We start from the raw sequence: 20,495 nt of genomic DNA, 5'->3' as shown, positions 1-20,495 counted from the left end.
CTGTCGTCAGCACTTTAGCGGATACAGCTGCTCAGAAAATGCTGACTGAATTAATAAAAAAAAAAACGCTTCTGTACATTTATAAACACTGCACTACACTGTAGGAGTTCTCTGCCGTCATCTTTGGTCCGGGAGCTGCGCAAGGGCAACGTCATGTCTTACTCATCTTTACCTCCATTGCGGAGCACGGGGTCTTAACAGTTCCCAGTAAGGAGCAGGTGCTCAGTAATCATGTTTCAGTGGTTAAGCACAAAATTTCTCAACACGTGATGCGTAGCACGGGGTAGGAGAGTAATAAACCGGACTACTGCTAGAGAAAAGCTGGGGAATTCGTGACACGTCTCTTTTTTTGGTTGATGGGCGTGATGGGAAGCGGCAGTTCTCCGGGCAAGTACAAATTTGGCTCCCATGTTCCCGGCGGGAGCAATTTCTCACGAGTCAGAAGGAGGGGGCTAACATGAACCACACAGGGGTGCTCCCCGCTTAAACCCCACAACAGATCCAAGGTATAGGCAGGTATAACCCCCGTGGTGCCGAAGAGGATACAGGCCCAGACAGGTTTATCTCTTGCCCAAGCCCATCCAAGCGGAAGGGGTCAGGCCCGAGGCTCGGCAGCAGGCACCTGGGACAGGCCGGCTGGCCTTTCGTCCTCCCGGGGCTGCCTTTGGCCCTTTCAAGTCTAGCTGGGCGACTCCTGAAGAGGAGGAGCAGAGAAGAAACCGGGGTGCTAAGACGCTTCGGGAACAGGGGAGTCGGAGGAGGCTCGGGCCGGAAAGAGCCGAGGGAAAGAGGCGCCGCTTAGCCGCGCCCCCTCGCCTGGCACGCGTTCGGCGGCATTAGTAAGCTTGGTCCTTCTGGGCATCCGTAGGCCGGAATCCACTTGCGGGAGCTTCGGAAAGGCAGGATCAGTATTTTGAAATTCAAATCATGTTTGCGTACTCGAACTTGGAGGTTGCGAAGCCGTCCCCACCCAAGATTCTCACCAACTAAAACCTCGAATACTACATAATCCCCACCCCTCACAGTAGAAGGTCCCCCGTCGCGGATCCGATCGCGGAACTTCCTTCTGCAGCGATCCGATTGCGTCACTTCCGTCGCGCTTCTGGGAGGTGCCAAGATGGACGCTACGCGGGCCCGGGAGCAGCTCCGGCGGCGATACCTGTTCCCACCGGACACCGAGGCCCCGCTGGACAGCGAGGGCTACGCCGGGCCGGGTGAGGCGCTCCCCCGGGCGCGCCCCGAGCCGCGCCGAGGTGGCCGGAGTCGAGGCGCCCGGAAACGGCCGGCTCCGCGGGCCTCCCGCAGCCCTGCCCTGGCAGGAGGGACCGGGTTTTGTTTTTCAAGGCTTGCCAAGTAATTTTGCAAGTCGGGTACTTAGCCTAATGAAAGATTCCTAGTGATCGCGTAGCCCCGCGCATCTTCATCCCAGCTGCGCTTCAGCATTCTCAGGAGAGCTGGTTTAACACCTGTTTCGTAATATCCATTAAAATAAATGCCGTCCGGTTGTATTTCTAAGAATCTACCGAAGAATTATACTCTTACCAAAACCCGACGACTATGTGCAACTTGTTTAACCTCAGCTTTGCTTGTAATAGCGAACGGCTGAAAATACCTAATTGCCCATAAGCAGAGAGCTGGTTAAATACATACATGACACAGCAGGCAGACTTTTTTCTTTTTTACCAGGGTGGATGATTTTCAGAGGGAAGCGCAGAACAAAGTATGGTATGCCACCATTTGGGTACGAACCTGGTAACGTGTGATGTGTGTTCTCCTGTAAATACATAGAATATGGAAGAATTCATAGAAGTTGGTATTGGTAATTGCTTTGGGGTTGAAAAACTAGGGTTAAGGATAGGAGATTTCATTGCGGATCTTGTTTTCCTGTATGTTGTAAGTCATGTACATTTATTACCCTTTTAAAAATAAACAGAAATCACGCCCAGGCATGCTTATTTATAAATTTTGAGGCTATCTCCCAGAATTTATAATATGAACATGCCTCCTGGGGATTCTGATAGCTTGCTAAAGGTTGGGGACCTCAATTGTATTCCAGTGGTTCTCACAAGAACTGAGAGAGAGGGCATGTCACTCATCTGGTGAACTTGTTAGAAATAACTCATCAGACCCAACCCGAGTCACCTTTTCTTTCAGATTGGGTCTCAAATGGAAGAAATTTGATTTGTCCATCACCTGTCTAGATAGTACTGTGCCAAGACTAGACCTCCAGTGTGCCCTTGCCACTTTTGAGCTGCCTCAAAAGGTTGTGTTTGTTTGCAATAATTAAAATATGTAGTTAAAAGTAGTATTTTGGGGGAAATTACAAGTCCATTTTGTGCTGTAATGTCTGATGTCTGCATTTTTCTTAATTAACAAGACTAACTGCTTTCTTAGGCAATATATGAAACGTAATTCTAAAATTCTACACTACCCGGTGGTGTCATTCTTTCCAAAAGACGATAATAATTGTAAATTTGATTTTAAAATCCGTTTAGAGGGAAAAAGTTTCCTATATTGAATATGTTTTATGGCAGGTTCCTATTAATTACTTCTGCATATATAAACCCATTTGGGTGGTTGTTCAGAAGAAATTGGTACTGTAATTGGAGAGAATCTGGGTTTTGGAAAGGTCCAGGAAATTATTTTATCCAGCTTAAAATAGCTATTTTTTTCCTTATAAATTTATGGTAACTTGATAAGTTAAAATCTTCCTTATTTGCAGAAGCCACTACAGCTGTTGAAAAAAAGGAGAAACCTCTTCCAAGACTTAATATCCATTCTGGATTCTGGATTTTGGCATCCATTGTTGTGACCTACTACGTTGATTTCTTTAAAACCATTAAAGAAAACTTTCACACTAGTAGGTGAGAAAACTTTATTGCTTTCTAAGTTAAGCACCATCATCTTATTTTTCACGTTCTGTTTTGTCAGTTGAATTTTGCAAATGTTTAGAAAGGTCTTACTTCCTGCCAGGCACCGTGTTAGAGGTACTAGTGATACAAAGGTGAGTAAGAGAGTGTGTGCTTTGGACATGTACAGCAGAACGTATGAGCCTGGGAAGTATTTCAGTATGCCTTTCAGCACAAGTGTATTGTAGAATGGCAAAGGTAGTGAATTTAAGAACCTAATCCATTTGTAAAAGATGGAAGAAGAAAGATTCTGCCTGATGGTCTCTCTGAAGATAAAGTGTAGGAGCACTGGGAGGAGGGGGTGAGGACTGTGGTGAGTAAGAACTGGGTCTCAGAGCTTGTTTTCAGAGAGTAGTTACAGCTAATAAGGTAACTACAGGGAGTGATTGAATTAGAGTTGATGTCACTCAAGGGAGGAGTTGGGAGCTGATGTCAAATCATCAGTCATTCAGGAGGATTGGGATCTCTTTGGTATAATCTCAGGAGCTGACATGGGGGACAAGGTTGTGAATTAGGTCTGAGTCCTCACTGAACATTGGACAATGTTCTGGAGGCCCCCCATAGCAGAACAAAGAGGGGGAGATGTTGATGACCATTGGAACTGGCATTGGGGGGTGGTTTGCATAGGATGAGAGCACAATTGTTCACAAGGAGCAGCAGGGCTAGAAAGGTGTGGATAGGACTGTTTGATTCCACGTTACCTTTTCTTCAAAGTCCTTCAGGAAGATCGGTGACCATTGGAGGGAGAGCCAGGAGATGCACGCAGTCAGGAGAAAGGCATATGGGACTTTAAACTGTTGGAGGGAAAGAGCTTGTTCTCTCTTTCCTCATTCCTGTGAGCTGGAGCTTTCCTTAAACACTCCCATCTTTCTGCCCTTTGCCCTCCTTGTTCCTTCCCTGACTGATCTGGGATGAAGAACCAGACGTGTCGCTCAGCACCGTCTTTCTCTTGGGATCCAGCTGCCCATTGGAAGCACAGATTCCAGTCTCCTTTTCTCTGCCGTCATTTCTGGGGGCAGCCCCGACATGCGAGGGTCTCTAGGTTTTCACATCAACTTGGAGCCTGGTGGGTATGTCTGGTCACCAAAGCCATCTTCCTGTAGCTCCATCAGTAAAAAAAAAAAAAAAAGCTGACAGTTGACCTCATCAGCCTAACTCCTGCGTGTCTCTCAGTTGGTTTAGAAACTGGGCTGGGAAAAGAGAGAATGGTTACTTTGCCCACCAGCAGTAGCAGCTGTATCTTTGTTATTCAGATGTGTCATGAGAGCCTGTGATGTGATGGCGATGATTAAGGCACATGTCTAGCCCCTCACCAGTCCCTTACGGTCCAGGATGGATAAATCGGTCATGTGGTGGGTGCTGTGTAAGTTTATGCACAGGATTTACCTCTGTCGCCTTATATTAAGTATTCTCACTAGTTTAAGGAATTGGTGAGGTAAGGGATAAGTAGTTACACGTAAAAGGTGCTGGAGGCACACACGGTCATGTGGCAGAGCCAGGACTCGGAATCTGGAGCCAGGCCTTGGAGCAGGAGAAGGAAGTAGAAGTCACAGGCCTGGCCTCAGAAAAGCGTCCCCTTAGATAAAAAAGACATGAACGGATACCCACAGGCTGACGATTTTGAGCAGCCCTGGATTCTTGCTGAGGGCCTCAGTAAGCGGTGGGGAGTTGGAGCCGTGCGATGAGAGCAATACCTGGGAGGGAGTGCGGGCCGTGATCTGCTTTCTTGCATATGGTTCATTCTTCTGATACCTGAGGTCATTGCTTATTTCTTGCCCCACCGTTAGCCCAAGTTCAGAAGCTCGAGGCATTAGGGTTCTTTAAATCTGTGCAAGGTTAGGGGTACCTGGATGGCTCAGTCGGTTGAGGGTCTGACTCTTTCAGCTCAGGTTATGGTCTCAGGGTTGTTAAGATTGAGTCCTGCGTCAGGCCTTGTGCTGAGCACGGAGCCTGCTTAAGATTCTCTCTGCTCCCTCCTCCCCACACACCATTGCCCCAGCTGGCGTATGCTCTCTCTCTCTCTCAAAAAAATTTTTTTAATCTATGCAAGGTTGTAAGATTATATGTTCAAAGATAGGAGAGACAGGTCAGCATTAAAGTGAAACATCATGATGCTTTGAAAATGTCAATTTTTAGGAAACTGCTGGGTGTGTGTCTGTGTGTGTGTGTGTGTGTGTGTGTTTGTGTGTGAACCGAGGAGCTAATTGAAACTATGATGGAAATTACCATCCCAGATGCCCAGGCTCTTCTTCATACCCACCAAGCCAGAATCTGGGAGGCTGGGGCAAGTTAGCTTCCTTTTGGAATGTTGCAATGACTGATACACACCCAGGGTTGAGGGCCACTGACTTGCGGTATCGTTTTGATTCAGGCAAGTTCTTCAACTGTTTCTATCCTCTACCATATCGGGACTCCATGGCCGTGCTAGGATTCTATATGAAGTTAAAAACGGACGAACAGAAGGATCCTGACCAAGCAAGGAGGTCACTAACGGTGTTCCTCAACCTTTGTTAGCACCTCCTAAGGAGCCTTTGCAAGACATGCTATTCCTTAGTGCTCCCTTACATACTGTATGAGTATCTGTGCTTTGTATGTGCAGAAAGAATAAGATTATTTCCTCACTTTGGGGGCAACATCGCCCCTGTTGAGAATGCACACTAGCGGAAGAGAGGTCTTTGAAGACCTCTTTGAAGAGGAACATGGAAATATTTTTTTTTCATGGATCCCCTCTGGAATAGTGATGATTACCACTTGGCATTAACTATGTGGGAGGCACTTTTCTGAGCAGCTGTGTGACTCTCACAGCTCTCCTATAAGTCCTGGTAATGTTTCCAAAGCCCCGTGAGGTTAAGTAATTTGCCCAGAGCCACAAAACTAGTCCTGCTGGAGTGAGATCCAAACCCAGACCAGCAGATGTGAAAGGCTGCACCCTCCCACCTCTCATCATTAATCCCAGAACCCAGCGTCATAAAATGACTTAAAGGAATCTGGAACCTTGCCACGGTTGGATGTGCACTCACTGCCAGTGTCACTTGACTGTTCCAGCCCCCCTGTGACCCTTCTCTCATCTACGCAGAACACTGGTGTTTTCCCCTCAGAGAAGCGAAAGATAATGGGGACATTGGGAAACAGGAGAAGGGCTTCGTTCCCCAAATCTGGCCTCCTCCCCTGACCAGCAGGGGCGAGGAGGCTGCCTTCACACGCAGAGTTGGCTCTTGGGTAGAATGAGAAGTGAGAAAAAGCCACTGCCCCTTGGAGGGTTGGAGCTCTTCTCAAAATGGGTGTGTTTCCCTAAGAAACCTGTTGTGAGAGGCAGTTTGAAGAAACCGTCTTCCAAATTGATTGTCCGTATTCCCCAAAACCCTCCTTGACTTGGAGGAGTTCATGGCCCTTGTTTCTTACTGTCACACTCAGATCTTCAGAAAGAGACAGAAAGCTGCTGTCTCTCCTGGATCGTGAAAGCAGACACGTCGCCGTGAGCTCACTTGTGCTTTGGGTCGTGGTTTTGGAGCGTGCACAGCACACGAGTGTTTAAAGCCTCACTTTCTTGCTGCTGCATGTGCTGGCCTCCTGTCTCACCCCATCTCCTAGTAGATAGAGGCCTTCTGAAAGCTGGGACTGAGGAGCGGTGGGTCCCTCCGGGCCCCTTGCCCAGCTGATACTCCCCGTGAAAATCGATTGTTAGGCTGTCCGTGAGAACGTTTAAGACGTGTGCTCACTCGCTAAGTGTTGTCAGCCCTCCTGTCGCTTTTGTCTCGCAGTTGGTTTGTCTTTGGCGGCGCCCTGCTGCTCCTCAGCCTGTCGATTGCATGTTACTGCATCCTCTACCTGGAGTGGTGTCATGGAATTGAAGATTATGACGTCAAGTACCCCACCTTGATACCCATCACAACTGCTACTTTTATCACGGCCGGGATTTGGTAAGTTAACTTTGAAATGACTAACAGGAATAAAACGGTTTTTGATCGGTGCTGATGTACATGGTCCAAAATGTAAAGGAAAGGAGTAATGGGAAAATGGCCTCCTGTCATTGCTGGTCTTGGAGTCCCTTTCCAGTAGGATCTTTCTGTATATATTTAGCTATTTAATACACAAATGGTGACATGCTATATATATTCTGCATTTTGCTTTTTCAGTCATTTTCGTTGTGAAATATAATACATATAGAAAGTGGAAAACAGGGCGCCTGGGTGGCTCAGTTGGTTAAGCAACTGCCTTCGGCTCAGGTCATGGTCCTGGAGTCCCGGGATCGAGTCCCGCATCGGGCTCCCTGCTCGGCAGGGAGTCTGCTTCTCCCTCTGACCCTCCCCCCTCTCATGTGCTCTCTCCTCTCATCCTCTCTCTCAAATAAATAAATAAAATCTTTAAAAAAAAAAAAAAAGAAAGTGGAAAACACTAAATTGTACAGCTGAACGAGTTAAGAGATGCATTGATGGGATGCCTGGGTGGCTCAGTCGTTAAGCGTCTGCCTTCGGCTCAGGTCATGATCCCAGGGTCCTAGGATCGAGCCCCGCATTGGGCTCCCTGCTCGGCGGGAAGCCTGCTTCTCCCTCTCCCACTCCCCCTGCTTGTGTTCCCTCTCTCGCTGTGTCTCTCTCTGTCAAATAAATAAATAAAATATTAAAAAAAAAAAAAAGAGATGCATTGATGAAAGCCCACCCAGGTCAAGAAGGAGAACCGTTCCAGCCCCAGAATCCCACCCCCACCCCCAGGCACCATCCTTCCTGCCCAGGGACAGACACTGCCCCGACCTGTGTGGGACTTGATTTCTTTTGCATCTCTTAAATACTCTTATTTTTGTTTTGTCTGTTTTTGAACTGGATAGAAATGGAGTCATATATTGTGTGTTCTTTTACATTTGGCGGTTTACACGCAATATTATGTATGCTGTTTATTACTCTCCTGTTCAAAACTTCAGAGACACAGGGAAAGCTGCTGTCTTTCCTGTATCGTGAAAGAAAACGTGTCGCCATGAGTGGAGTTGTGGTTTGGACGGGGCTTTATGGGCGTGTGCAAAGCCTCACTTTTGTTCCTGCCTCATGTCTCAGTCTCATCCTGTGTCACCCCATCTCCCGTTGGATCTGCCTTGTGTATCACGGCTGCTCACTGCTGGGTAGCATTCCAGCCTGTCACTGAATTCCAGCTCTTCGGCTCTACTGTCCATAGCATTTGGATTATTTCCAGTTTGGTGATGTTTTTAAGGATGCTGTTAACGTTATGGACTAGGACTCTGGTGCACACGTGCACATGTGTCTGTTGGAGGTATCCATGCTCACACGTGTGTGTACATATCTCTAGAAGTGAAATTACTGGCTCGTAGATTGTACGTAGCTCCACTTTCAGTAAATAGCGCCACCTCTTTTCCAAAGTGTTCATTTTTTTTTAATGGAGCCATGTGGTTGATAATTCTTCCATATTGGTACATACAGATGTGCCTTGTTGTTTTGAATTGTTACATAATTATTACATAGACATAACCAGGATTTATTTAACCCGCTCTTGTTGGATTTAGAGTTGTTCTTACTGTTTTGCTGCTATAAAAACACCACAGTGTCCTTCTTAATAGTTATTCAGTGAAAAACATTGATTTTTTTTAATGTGTATAAAAGTATACTTGCTCACTGAAGAAAAATCTATTACAGAAAAACACAAAGGAAGGAAATCACCATGATCCTGCTAGGCAGAGAGAAAAACTACTCTTATATGTTGTGTATATTCCTGTAGCTTTTTTCCTTTTTCTGTAATAAGTGAATTTTGATTTTGGAAAAACCATATACTTTTGTACATGTTCAGTTTAAATGCATTTTTTTATGATGAATTTTCTGTATTTGAAGTTAAAGGGTATTGACACCTATTACCTTGTAATGTGGACATTACTAACCCTTCAGTGACGTGGGTGGACAGGTGTGCTCTTTTATATTATATGAGTAAGATCACCCCAGAAATGTTAGTTTTTAGAACAGTGGGATTGTAGCTGTTTAAAGTTCTCTTTATCAAAGTGTTACACATTAAAATCTTAATTTAATTGACTACAGTTTTCGCTAAGTAACTTCTGGTTCGGCAAATTTAGTCCATAAAAATCATTTGCACTTAGAAGCAGTCTTATTCTTACCTTGGTGACAGGAATAGTGTTTTTCTCAATAGGAATTTTTTTTTACCGTTTTCTTTTTTTTTTTTTTTTTAAGATTTTATTTATTTATTTGACAGAGAGAGACACAGGGAGAGAGGGAACACAAGCAGGGGGAGTGGGAGAGGGAGAAGCAGGCTTCCCAAGGAGCAGGGAGCCCGATGCGGGGCTCGATCCCAGGATCCTGGGATCATGACCTGAGCCGAAGGCAGACGCTTAACGACTGAGCCACCCAGGCACCCCTCAATAGGAAATTTAATAGCAACTTATAAGTGATTATTTTTTCTTTCTGTTTCTAAGAAAAAAATATTTGAAACTGTTTTGACCGTGATCGTTTGATGGCGTGTGGATCGTAAAAGGCAGTAGCCACTGTCATTCCTATTCCATCACAGACACTGACTTTTAAACTCTCGGGTTCCTCTTGGGCAGCTCTCATGGGAGGACCTTTAGCGGTTCCAGTTCCAAATACTTTTGGAAGAGTTTGAGATATTTCCACTTTGGGCTAAATCACATGGTGGAGAAACATGACATGCATATAAAGTTGCTGGCTAGATAAACTTCCCCAGACTGAGGAACAGTGGGTTCTCCTAGATTCCACCGTGGGTTGTGTGTGTAGACTGCAGCCGGAGTTGCTAACTGTGTGCGCTTTGTCCTTTTCAGCTTCAACGTTGCTCTGTGGCATGTGTGGTCCTTCCTCACCCCGCTGGTGTTGTTTACTCAGTTCATGGGGGTTGTGATGCTCATCTCACTCCTTGGATGATTTCTAAAGGTAGGAGTTCTGGAATGGTATTTCTAATATTGAACTCATTGGAACAGTGACTTCCTCTATGACAGTTTTCAGGTGGCGGCCCACCAATGGCAGACTACTTAGCAACTGTTTATTCACTGAACTCTGAGATGAAAGGGACTGAGTCCCCTTTCCTTTTGCATAATTTAGCGCTTCTTCGATATGGCACCCACCCTTCAGAGATGTCACCAAGACAGTATCTGCACCCTCCAGTATGGAAAAGTTCACGCTGTAGGTTATTTTCTCCTGAAGTCAGCTTCCATCACCTGATACACACGTGACGACTGGCCAGGTCGTTCTGACGGATTGGCAACGTAGGAAGAACGGGCACTCTAACCCACTCTGACTGTTCTGGCTGCTTCCTAACGGACGATGCATCAACCTTTTCCTTCCATGTTCCTTATAGGATTTCTTCCTCTCCACCAACAACTGCCCCCCTGGGCCCGCTGCCTTGTACAGTGGGGTCTGTTTGTCGAGTATCAGATGACTCATTTATCACACAAATATGTATTGAGAACACTCCCTCTGCGTGCTGAGGGACATGGGGAGAAAGACCGAGGCAGCCCCTCCCTTCCCGTCACTTACTTCAGAGCTTGGAGGACATCTACTTGGTGCATCACTTTACAGGCATGAAAACAGGCCCAGAGAAGTAAAAGTTAATATATACTAAGTAAATGACTGGGGTGCTAAAGAAAACTGGCTTCAGCTAACAGCATGTGCTCCCTTTGGAGCTTTATTTTTTCTTTTTAAAGATTTATTTGAGAGAGAGAAGGAGGGAGCGCACTAGTTGGGGGGAGCTGCAGAGGGAGACGGAGAAGCAGGCTCCCCGCTGAGTGTGGAGTCTGATGTGGGGCCCAGTCCTAGGACGTCACGATCATGACCTGAGCTGAAGGCAGGTGCTTAACTGGCTGAGCCACCCAGGCGCGCCCCGCCCCCAACTTCGGCATTTTAAAGGAGAAACGGACATAATGTCATCGCTCCCGGGCTGCAAGTCGTCGCTGTCATGGCCCTGACCGCGCTGGGGTGGAGAGTCCCCTCCACATGCTGTGCTGTGTCCGGGGCCACCTGGCCTCTCTCTGTAGCCCTTTCTCCCGGTTCAGGTGTGTCACCACAAGACGTCGCCTCACCTGACCGCGTGTCCTGCCTCTCCCCTTCTCTCAGGTGTCGTTAACATTTTTGGCTGTTGAGTTTTGACATTTTACACATGTTCAGGAGCTTTTGACTTCCTGCTGATGTGAATTTATATTTGGTAATGGAGAGCCAGAGATGTTGTAGACATGTGGACTAAACTGTGCTTCTCACAACAGATCCAGAAGCTGAAGATAGAATGTCTCACATCGGATATCAATGCTCGTTTCCTTTCAGGTTTTAGAGCGCGTCAGTGTGAACGCTTCAACCCCCAGCTGGCTGAAAGCTTCGCAGACGTAATGGAAATGCTACAGTGCGTTTTTGCATCGAGGAAGTGAGTGGTTTCCTGGGAAAAATTTTAACTTTGCAGTCTGGTTGAAATCAGAATAAATTCAAGCTCTTTTGCCTGTTCTTAAACTCAATAATTATTGAATTTTTCAAATTCAAAATAGAAGTAGTTGGTTTGCAGTGTTAATCTGTTTGAATCATTGGGGAAAGTATTGGTGTAAACATTTAAGCAGCGTTTCATTATAGGTACATGATGTCCTCCCAAAATTGCAGATAAGTTGTTTGCTCTTTGGTTGTATACAATCACTGGGTGTATATAAAGGAATGATCGTGTCCTGTGCCTTTAACCCAGCCTCAGCAATTACTATATTTCTCAGTTTTGTAATAGTCTTGTTAGGTGAGAGGACCATTTGGAAGCATTTTATGTGTTCATATCACTTTAGATTTCATCATGTGTAAATTCCTGTGTTTCTAGCATTTGTTTATTTATCATTTTAATCATTTTAAGTATGTATAATTTTTTAAATCATTTTTTTAATAATTTTTAAGTATGTATAATTTTTTCCTTAATGTTTAAATAAAATATTTTTATAACTTTCTTGTGGGTTTTCTTACTACAGGTTTTGGAAAGTTTGTTTTCAGCTATTAGAGTTAACTAAAGGAATAGGGCTTCTTCTTAGAGATGTCTACTGTGCTCTTTAAAGATCTCAGGAAGACACTGTTCACACTTTAAAATGCAAATATGTTCATGTTAAACCCAAACATCATACGCCTTATGGTGTTGATCCTCACCCCACCCCCTCAAAAGGGACTTCTGCTGATAGTGGGATTCATTCACCACTTGTGTCTGGCTTGGATCCCACCCTGCACCTACCATGACCGGACCTTGAGTAGTAACCTTTCTCCAGCTGTGAAGTGGGAACAATATTTGTTTTGTAGGGGGCGCCTGGGTGGCTCAGTTGGTTAAGCGACTGCCTTCGGCTCAGGTCATGATCCTGGAGTCCCGGGATCGAGTCCCACATCGGGCTCCCTGCTCAGCAGGGGTCTGCTTCTCCCTCTGACCCTCCCCCCTCTCATGTGCTCTCTCCTCTCATCCTCTCTCTCAAATAAATAAAATCTTTAAAAAATATATATATATTTGTTTTGTAGGGTTGTGGATAGTAGGAATAATGTTTACAAAACACCCATTACAGGGCGCCTGGGTGGCTCAGTCGTTAAGTGTCTGCCTTCAGCTCAGGTCATGATCCCGGGGTCCTGGGATCGAGCCCCGCACCGGGCTCCTTGCTCTGCGGGAAGCCTGCTTCTCCCTCTCACACTCCTCCTGCTTGTGTTCCCTCTCTTGCTGTGTCTCTCTCTGTCAAATAAATAATTTTAAAAAACAAAACAAAACACCCATTACAGTGCCTGGTACACAGTAGGTTTCTGGTACACAGTAGGCGCTCACTCCATTAATGGTAATAGAGAACGAAAGACCAAGTAGATTCAGGATCAGGAGTGGGAAAAGGCGGGCAGGAAAGTGGGAAAAGGTGAGCAGAATCGAGCCCAGTCTGGGTACACACACGTGAGAGTTTCATTACAAGGTGAGGAGCAAGGTCAGACAGAGGTCAGAGTCAGCCACGTCAGTCAGTGATGTGGGGAGTCCAGTGCAGGGTTGTGGTTGCAAACCCTGGAAGTTAGGATGAGAGTAAGAGACAGGCGGGACTAGGAAGGGAGAGACAGGTAGGGGGCTACCTGATCAGGCTCACCAAAAATCCCCAAAATGCTGAGGCGTAAGGAAACCAGAGATGAGGGAACATAACCAGAGCACCTCGTTTGTCTTAAACCTCAGAGGCGAGATATTCAAAGGAGAAGTAATCATGGTGCTCTCAGTGGTGACGTCAAGAAGATTGAAGTTCCCTGATCAATTTTCTATAAAAGACCGACCATAAAAGCCCTCAGTGGCAACCCATTCGGGACCCCTCTCACTTGAGAGGGCTTTTTCTTTCCTTTCTGTTTCCATCTTCACTGAATAAACTTTTGCTTCACCCTTTTGTGTCCGTCAGATTCATTCTTGGACCCCGTGAGACAAGAACCCTGTAATGAGAGCATTGGTTCTGACCCTCCGGAGGGGCCTGGGGCGGGGGACAAAGGACAGCGCCCTAGTGACAGCACCCACAAGTTCTATGTCTGGAGAAAGTCTGCAAGCAAACACCTATCCTCCCTCGCTCTCCCGCCCCCATCTCTTACTGCGGAGTGTAGTTCTATTTGGATAGAAATCTAAGGCTGGGATTTTCTGTAGGTAGTCCGTTAAAACCCAGTTAGCAGAATGCAGATGTTGGGGCCAACAAAGAGGGTAAGATGACCCTGTTAGTTGCAAAGAGACATTTTAATAAATTTTTTTAAAACTGGATCATGCCTGGTCTCTGTTTCTGTTACATAACTGTCATGTATGTTATTTATGGGTCTTTCCCTGTTACTATAACTACTAAATAAGTAAAAATGGTATCAGGCCATCCTGTCAGTGCTTCTGAACAAGCCTGTGGGAGGAGCACCACTCTTCAGAGTAAAGCGTAAATGAACACTTGCCAATCTCTACCATGAAGGCCAGGGATATGGCAGAAGCACGTGTGTGCTCTTGAAAGTGTCCCTGACTCTTTTGGGGCGCGTGGGTGGCTCAGTCCGTTGAGCTTCTGACTCTTGGTTGCGTGGGACTCTTGGGTTGGGGTCAGGTCGTGGTCTCAGGGTCATGAGATGGAGCCCCACATCCAGCTGTGTGCTCTACGTGGAGTCTACCTCTCTCCCTCCCCTTGTGCCTCCCCCCAATAAATAAGATCTTTTAAAAATTAAAAAAAAAAAATGTCCCTGACTCTGACCATCCCAAGTGTCAAGTCCAAGTTTTCTACCCGGCTTGCATACTCGTGCCCAGGCCTGCTGCTCAGAGGTTGTGGTTCGGTTGGTGAGCAGGGCTGTTCTGTGTGAAGCCTTCTCCAGGCGATTCTAACATCAGGAGGAGTCAAGAACTCTCCTGGTCCAGTCCGTTTAGGGAGAGACCTCTCTGCAGAAGCTAGAACCTTCAGATTGGCAGGGAACATAGAGATAATGGAATCTAACCTTGCTCACTAGGGTCAAAACCAGACTGAGACTCCCCCGCCCCTCTTCAACCCCACAATCTGTGTCTGGGACCCAGCTTACGAGACTGGCCTTTCTAGGAGACTAACAGGATTTCAGGCCCTGGCTCTGTCGGGGCGCTTGGGTTTTATGCACCATAAAAAGGTCTCTCAAGCCAGAGAGGCACTGGAAGGGCCTGGGAGAAGCTGAAGAGCCCGTCTCTGCAGGTGGGCTCGCTTGGGGGAGGGGCTGGGGCTAGGCCTGGAGTTATTCCCTGGTGCTGTCTGCAGCTGCACCAGTCCGGATAAATATCCTCACTTAAAGAGGCGGGGTTTTTTTGTTTGTTTGTTTTTTAATATTTTATTTATTTGACAGAGACACAGCGAGAGAGGGAACACAAGCGGGGGAGTGGGAGAGGGAGAAGCAGGCTCCCCACTAAGCAGGGAGCCCGACGTGGGGCTCGATTCCAGAACCCTGGGGTCATGACCTGAGCTGAAGGCAGACGCTTAAGGACTGAGCCACTCAGGCACCCCAAAGAGGCGTTTTTTTTTTTTAAGATACCTATTTGAGAGAGAGAGAGAGAGCACAAGTGGGGGGGAGGGGCAGAGGGAGAGGGAGCAGGGAGCCCGATGTGGGGCTCGATCCCAGGACCCTGGGATCAGTCCCAGAGCAGAAGGCAGACGCTTGACCGACTGAGCCACCCAGGCGCCCCAAATGCCCTCCCCTTAAAAACATTTTTTTTTTTGAAAGACTGATTCAGCTCAGTATTCCTTGAGGTGGGAAAGAGTTTGGTGGATTCTCGGGACATGGAATTCATAAAAATGACTCCACGAAACAGCGACAGGACTGTCTTGTACCCACTGAGGACTGATTCCCCAGGAGCAGCGTTGCAGGTACTGCGCCGAGTGCGGTGGGGAGTTGAAGAGGAGAGCCGACCAGAGGAGGGACTGGTCCGAATTGGGCTGTGAAGCCCTCCTCCCCTGAGCCTCAGACTCAGCCCCCCAAGTGGAGGGCCGCAATTTCCCCATTTGGGCAGAAGGGGGATGGGTGTAAAGCAGCGCGAGCAATAGCTTTTCCTGTTAGCTGCAGCTTTTGCCAACCTTTTTTTTTTTTTAAAGATTTTATTTATTTGACAGAGAAAGACACAGCGAGAAAGGGGAACACAAGCAGGGGGAGTGGGAGAGGGAGAAGCAGGCTTCCCGCCGAGCAGGGAGCCCGATGCGGGGCTCGATCCCAGGACCCTGGAATCATGACCTGAGCCGAAGGCAGACGCTTCACGACTGAGCCACCCAGGCGCCCCTTGCCAACCTTTTAATACCTCACTTGGGGCGTATTCATTGGGCCTTGAGATGCATCATTCCCACGCGCACCCGGATCTGTTGTCCTGTTCCCCTCTCTGAACACACACACCCAAGTCGGGTTCCCTCAGGCTCCTGAAGTTATGGACCGTGTTCTCTGGTCTCCCTTATGGCACAACTCCCCCAAAGGGCGCTCTGTGCTCACCCTCTCCAGTTGTGCTCCGTATTTTAACAAGCGTGTCACGACGTATGTTTGCAGAAGAGTGTATATTGCATGGCCTTAGGTTTACCATGAAGAAGAGTCAAAAAGCACCTCTGGGGCTGGGTGCCACCGGGCCCACATTCCTCCAGTGGTACGAGTGACCCCCAGTTCAGCCGCTGCTTCCCCACGGTCCCCCTGCACTCGCCTGAGCACCATGCCTCCCTCAGGGCCATCCCGACTCTTCTCATAGTCCCTTTATTTCTGCCACCGTGACCGGCACAAAAGGCCCGGGCCTCCCGGCGCACGTGTCCTCTCCACACACGTCTGTATGTTCCGGGTGTCTACTGCTGCGTGACAAGCCACGCTACACGTGGTTTTAGGCTTAAAACCACCACCACCACGATTTTGTTCGCGAGTCTGAAGTCGGAACAGGAATCTGCAGGAACAGCTTGTTTGCACTCCACAGGGGTGACTCGACCGGCTGGCTGGACGGTCCCCTTCCGAGGAGGTTCACTCGGGGTTGGCGAGCTGGGGCTGGCTGCCGGTTTCTCTCCGCGTGGGCCTCCCCCATGGGGCCGCGGGGGTTTCCTCCCCGCAGAGGAGCTCCCATCCAAAGGTGAGCTTGGGTATTCAGTTTTTGGTTGCTGCTCTAACAAATTGCCACACACAGCAGCTAAAAATAACAGAAATTGATGATCTCACAGTCCTGCCGCTTGAGGTCTGGCGTGGGTCTCAGGTGTTGGCAGGGCTGTGGTCCTCTCTGGAGGCTCCAGGGGAGAACCCATCTCCTGTACTTGGAGGCGGTGAGCAGAGTTCAATTCCTTGCAGTCCTAGGACTGAGCTCCCCGTCCTGAGCTGGCTGTCAGCGAGGCCGTTCCCGGCTCCTAGAGGCACCTCTCTTTGCCGCCTCGGGGCACTCTCCCTCCATCTGCAAGCTTCACATGTCTCCTGCCTCTTCCTCATCATACTGCCTCAACCCCTCTTCCGCCTTCCCCTTCTGCTGAAGGGCCCATGTGATTACACCAGGCTCACCTGGGCAACCCCAGATCCACTCCCTGTTTTAAAGCCCTTAATTCATCTTCAGTGTTCCTTTGGCCACGTAACGCAACAGTGTGGGTAGCTTCCAGGGAGCAGGGCGTGGACCTCTTTGAGGGCATCGCTCTGCCCACCCCCGTGTCCCAGAGACAGGAGATGGAAGCTCCCACTTAAAGCAAGGGCTCAGGAATTGTTCAAGTAGCCACAGACCCAGATTCAAGGGGACATAGCTTCCCCCATCCCAAAGGAGGAGGGTCAAGGAATGTGTGGGCCATGTTTTAAAATTGCCACAGTCTCTGCCCACACATTCTCTGTGTTCCGCTCCCATGCAAAAGCCAGCAATTCCCGGGAGCCTGGTCCTGAGTGACAGCACCAGACACAGGCTTGCGCTCCAGGATCACATCCTCTAACTCAACACAGGGGCAGGCAAGGTTGCTCAAGTGCAGGGGCCTCCAGCTGAACACATTTACAGGCAAGTTACGGGTCAATTACACACGGAACCTACAGAGAGGAGGCAGGCATAGGGGACCCCCGATAACATGCCCACTCAAAAAGGGGCGGGCAAGACGCGGTCGCTGGTCCACAGCAATTCTGAAAGCCAGCTGGGCGCATGTCCCCCTCTCTTGATTAGGGACTAGGGCTGCTTCCTAGGACTCTGTCAAAGCTTTAGGCTCTATCCTCTGCGCTCTATTCCACCCATATCCTTTTCTGTAAGAGAACAGTTTGGAATTCAGCAACTTTCTCAGCCTGCTTCCAGTCCAGAAAAGGTTTGAGGTCCTGAGGGCTCTTCATTTTGCGCTGTCTGTGCTTTTTGGCCTGAGCTGGAGCTGCTTCCACTAGAACAATTTGCAAACAATGAGAGGTAGGAGGTCTTCTCGTCGCATTTATTTATGTATTTATTTTTTTAAAGATTTTATTTATTTATTTGAGAGAGAATGAGATAGAGAGAGCATGAGAGGGGGGAGGGTCAGAGGGAGAAGCAGACTCCCCGCCGAGCAGGGAGCCCGATGCGGGGACTCGATCCCCGGACTCCAGGATCATGACCTGAGCCGAAGGCAGCCGCCTAACCAACTGAGCCACCCAGGCGCCCCTTCTCGTCGCATTTAAAGAAACCTTTACCTCCTGGAGCTAGAGGGTGGACATCACTAAGGATCAGGCTCAGGACCTCGTTGTGGGCAGAGTATCCCAGATGGCTGACTTCTCAGTCTAGGAAATCTCATCCACCAGAGTCAGGGCCTGAAGGGGAAGGAGCAGATCCTGAGAAATGGACACCTACCTATGGCATGAATTGGACGTCACCTGATCCACCCAACGCAAGGCTGGGCACGCACAGCGGTAATATATTGCCGAGTAGAAATGGTATCTAAGACTTGAACTTGAGCAGGGTCAGAAACCATGAGTACGTTGCATGTACAGGTGGCTCAGGGGCCTTTGAGATCCATTCCGTAGAGTATGATATCCAACCACATAGACAGCTGCAGCATCACGGCCCCACCCAAAGGGGTCCCTGAAGGTGGTGAAGGAAAACCTTCCCAGCGGGCTGAACGCTGAGTGCTCCTTTTGTTTGGCCACTTTGTCTGGACTGAGAGATGTCCAGAGTACAAATCTCCATGGATTCAGGGATGGTTGCTCACAGGCTACTAGTTTGGCTAGATGGTCAGTGACTTGGAAAGAAGAACTGGAAACTAGTGGCAAGGAGTTTTGGGGAATAATACATGGAGGGGCCTCTCAGCATGGATTCAGAGTGAAGCATGAGTCACACGAATGTGCACCCAAGGCATCCCCTACAGATGAGGGGGCAAAACAGTTCTGTGCGGGTCGGTCAGCCTCTGCCTAGCCACCCAGTGTTTGCTCAACGGGCCCAGGTACAAGGATCATGGTGGAGGGAGGGATGGGGGCTGGGCCAGCGCTCAGCAACGCAGAAGCCCCTTCCCAAGGCTGACCTGGTGGTCACCAGTAGTGAGTGCAGACCCTGCTATGATGATCTGAAAAGAACATTCTGAATTCTGGTCACTTGTCCCTTCCCTTGAATCCGGAATCCGAATCAAGGCATGTACAGAGGGTGCGTGTGGGAACCCAGCTGAGTCCAGCCTTTGGGTTCATTCAGGCACCAGAACGTGAATGAAACCTTCGGGGGTTCTAGTGCCGGCCATCGAGTCACCCCCAGCTGTTCTCGTCTTCCCTGCTAAGGGCCCGGACACTGCAGAGCGGAGGAAAAAGCAACCCCCCCGTGTCCCCTGCAAATCCTGACCCCCAGATCCATGAGCACAACAAAAACCCCACTTAGGGTGGTTGATCAGGTTGTGATAGAACTTGCTGCCAACAGCAGAGGCCACCCCTGAGCTGCCTTTCCCTGGCGAGACCTGCCTGGTGGACGTTTGATTATATCGGATCGCTTCCATCATGGAGGGACTGGAGATTTGTCCTCCCTGGATAAGACACATACTCTGAAGATGAGTTTGTCTTTCCTTCCCGTGATGCTTCTGCTGGCATGTATATGGTCATGATCTTCCACACCACACTGCTCCCGATCCATGACCATGGACTTCACCCAATGCCCAGTACTTAACATCCATTCAGAGCTCATTCTAGTGCTTCCCAAAGGATCTGCGTAGACAAAAAATGACATTAGTGGGAAAAGTAGTTAAATCCAAATAAAGACTGTAGCTTAGCTAATACTTTTATATCAACATGAATTTCTTAGTTTTGACAAAGTTCCCAGGGTATATGAGATATTAGGAGGAGGTGGGGGGAGCTGGGTGAAGGAAGGGTACACCAAAATGTCTACACTATCTTTGCAATTCTTCTATAAATCTAACATTTCAAAAGGAAAAGTCAAGAAAATAGACCCAGGAATGACCTTTCCCGAGTGAATGGTCACCATGCCATCATGCTGTGTGCCCTTTCGGAGAAGGCTCAGAGGAAGAGTCACAGGATATTTGTGGCAATGTGGCAGGGCTTTTCTCAAGGAGACCCAGCCCCCTCTTCATTCGCGAACCCCAGGTCCGTGAACTGGCTTAGGTTTGGGACACCAAGTGACAGGTTTTGACTCTCTCTTGTAATGATTCAAGATAGATCTCTGGCTACCTTACCTGGAGATTTTCCAGTGATATAGATCAAATAATGCTTTAATAGGCTGCCTGTCGTGGGTTGAATTGTGCCCCCCACCCCCCAAAGAGATGCTGAAGTCCTAACCCATGGTACCTGTGCATGTGACCCTCTTTGCCTATGTAATAACAGTGTAAGTTAAGATGAGGTCATACTAGAGTAGGGTGGGCCCTTAATCCAATACGACCAGTGTCCTTATACAAAGAGGAGAGAGACAGACACAGAGGGAAGATGGCCATGTGACAATGACAGGGACAGGGATTCGATTATGCAGCTGGAAGCTAAGGGGTGCCAAGAAGGATCAGGAACAGCCACCAGAGGCTAGAAGAGACAAGGAAAGATCCTCCCCCTCGATCCCTTAGAGGGAGTGGGTCTCTGCTGACACCTTGATTTCCAACCTCGGGGCTCCAGAACTGTGAGATAATAAATTTCTGTGGTTTTAAGCCACCCAGCTGGTGGTACTTTGCTATAGCCACCCTAGGAGACTAATTAACACCGCTCGCCTCTCTTACTCTTAGAAGTCCTG

The 20,495-nt window shown here is 48.3% G+C and overlaps 1 protein-coding gene across 2 annotated transcripts; it reads left to right on the top strand.

The window, feature by feature from the left end:
* Window positions 1-1,099: 1,099 nt before the first annotated feature.
* On the top strand, window positions 1,100-11,789 carry TMEM128 (transmembrane protein 128). Of its 2 annotated transcripts, none has more exons than XM_021677596.1 (5): window positions 1,100-1,214; window positions 2,723-2,864; window positions 6,671-6,829; window positions 9,697-9,805; window positions 11,189-11,789. In XM_021677596.1, exons 1-4 carry the CDS (start codon window positions 1,118-1,120, stop codon window positions 9,794-9,796), a joined length of 498 nt encoding a protein of 165 aa, XP_021533271.1. In that variant the 5' UTR covers window positions 1,100-1,117; the 3' UTR covers window positions 9,797-9,805; window positions 11,189-11,789. The 2 variants fall into 2 exon arrangements, with proteins under 2 accessions (XP_021533271.1, XP_044768717.1); XM_044912782.1 differs by lacking the exon at window positions 11,189-11,789 and adding an exon at window positions 9,974-10,612 and having other exon boundaries at window positions 1,102-1,214.
* The last annotated feature ends 8,706 nt before the right edge of the window (window positions 11,790-20,495 follow it).

The sequence above is a fragment of the Neomonachus schauinslandi genome, chromosome 2, assembly GCF_002201575.2.
Source record: "Neomonachus schauinslandi chromosome 2, ASM220157v2, whole genome shotgun sequence".
In the NCBI taxonomy this organism is placed as follows: domain Eukaryota; kingdom Metazoa; phylum Chordata; class Mammalia; order Carnivora; family Phocidae; genus Neomonachus; species Neomonachus schauinslandi.
The sequence above is the reverse complement of the archived record's forward strand: the minus strand, read 5'-3'. Positions and strand labels throughout refer to the sequence as shown.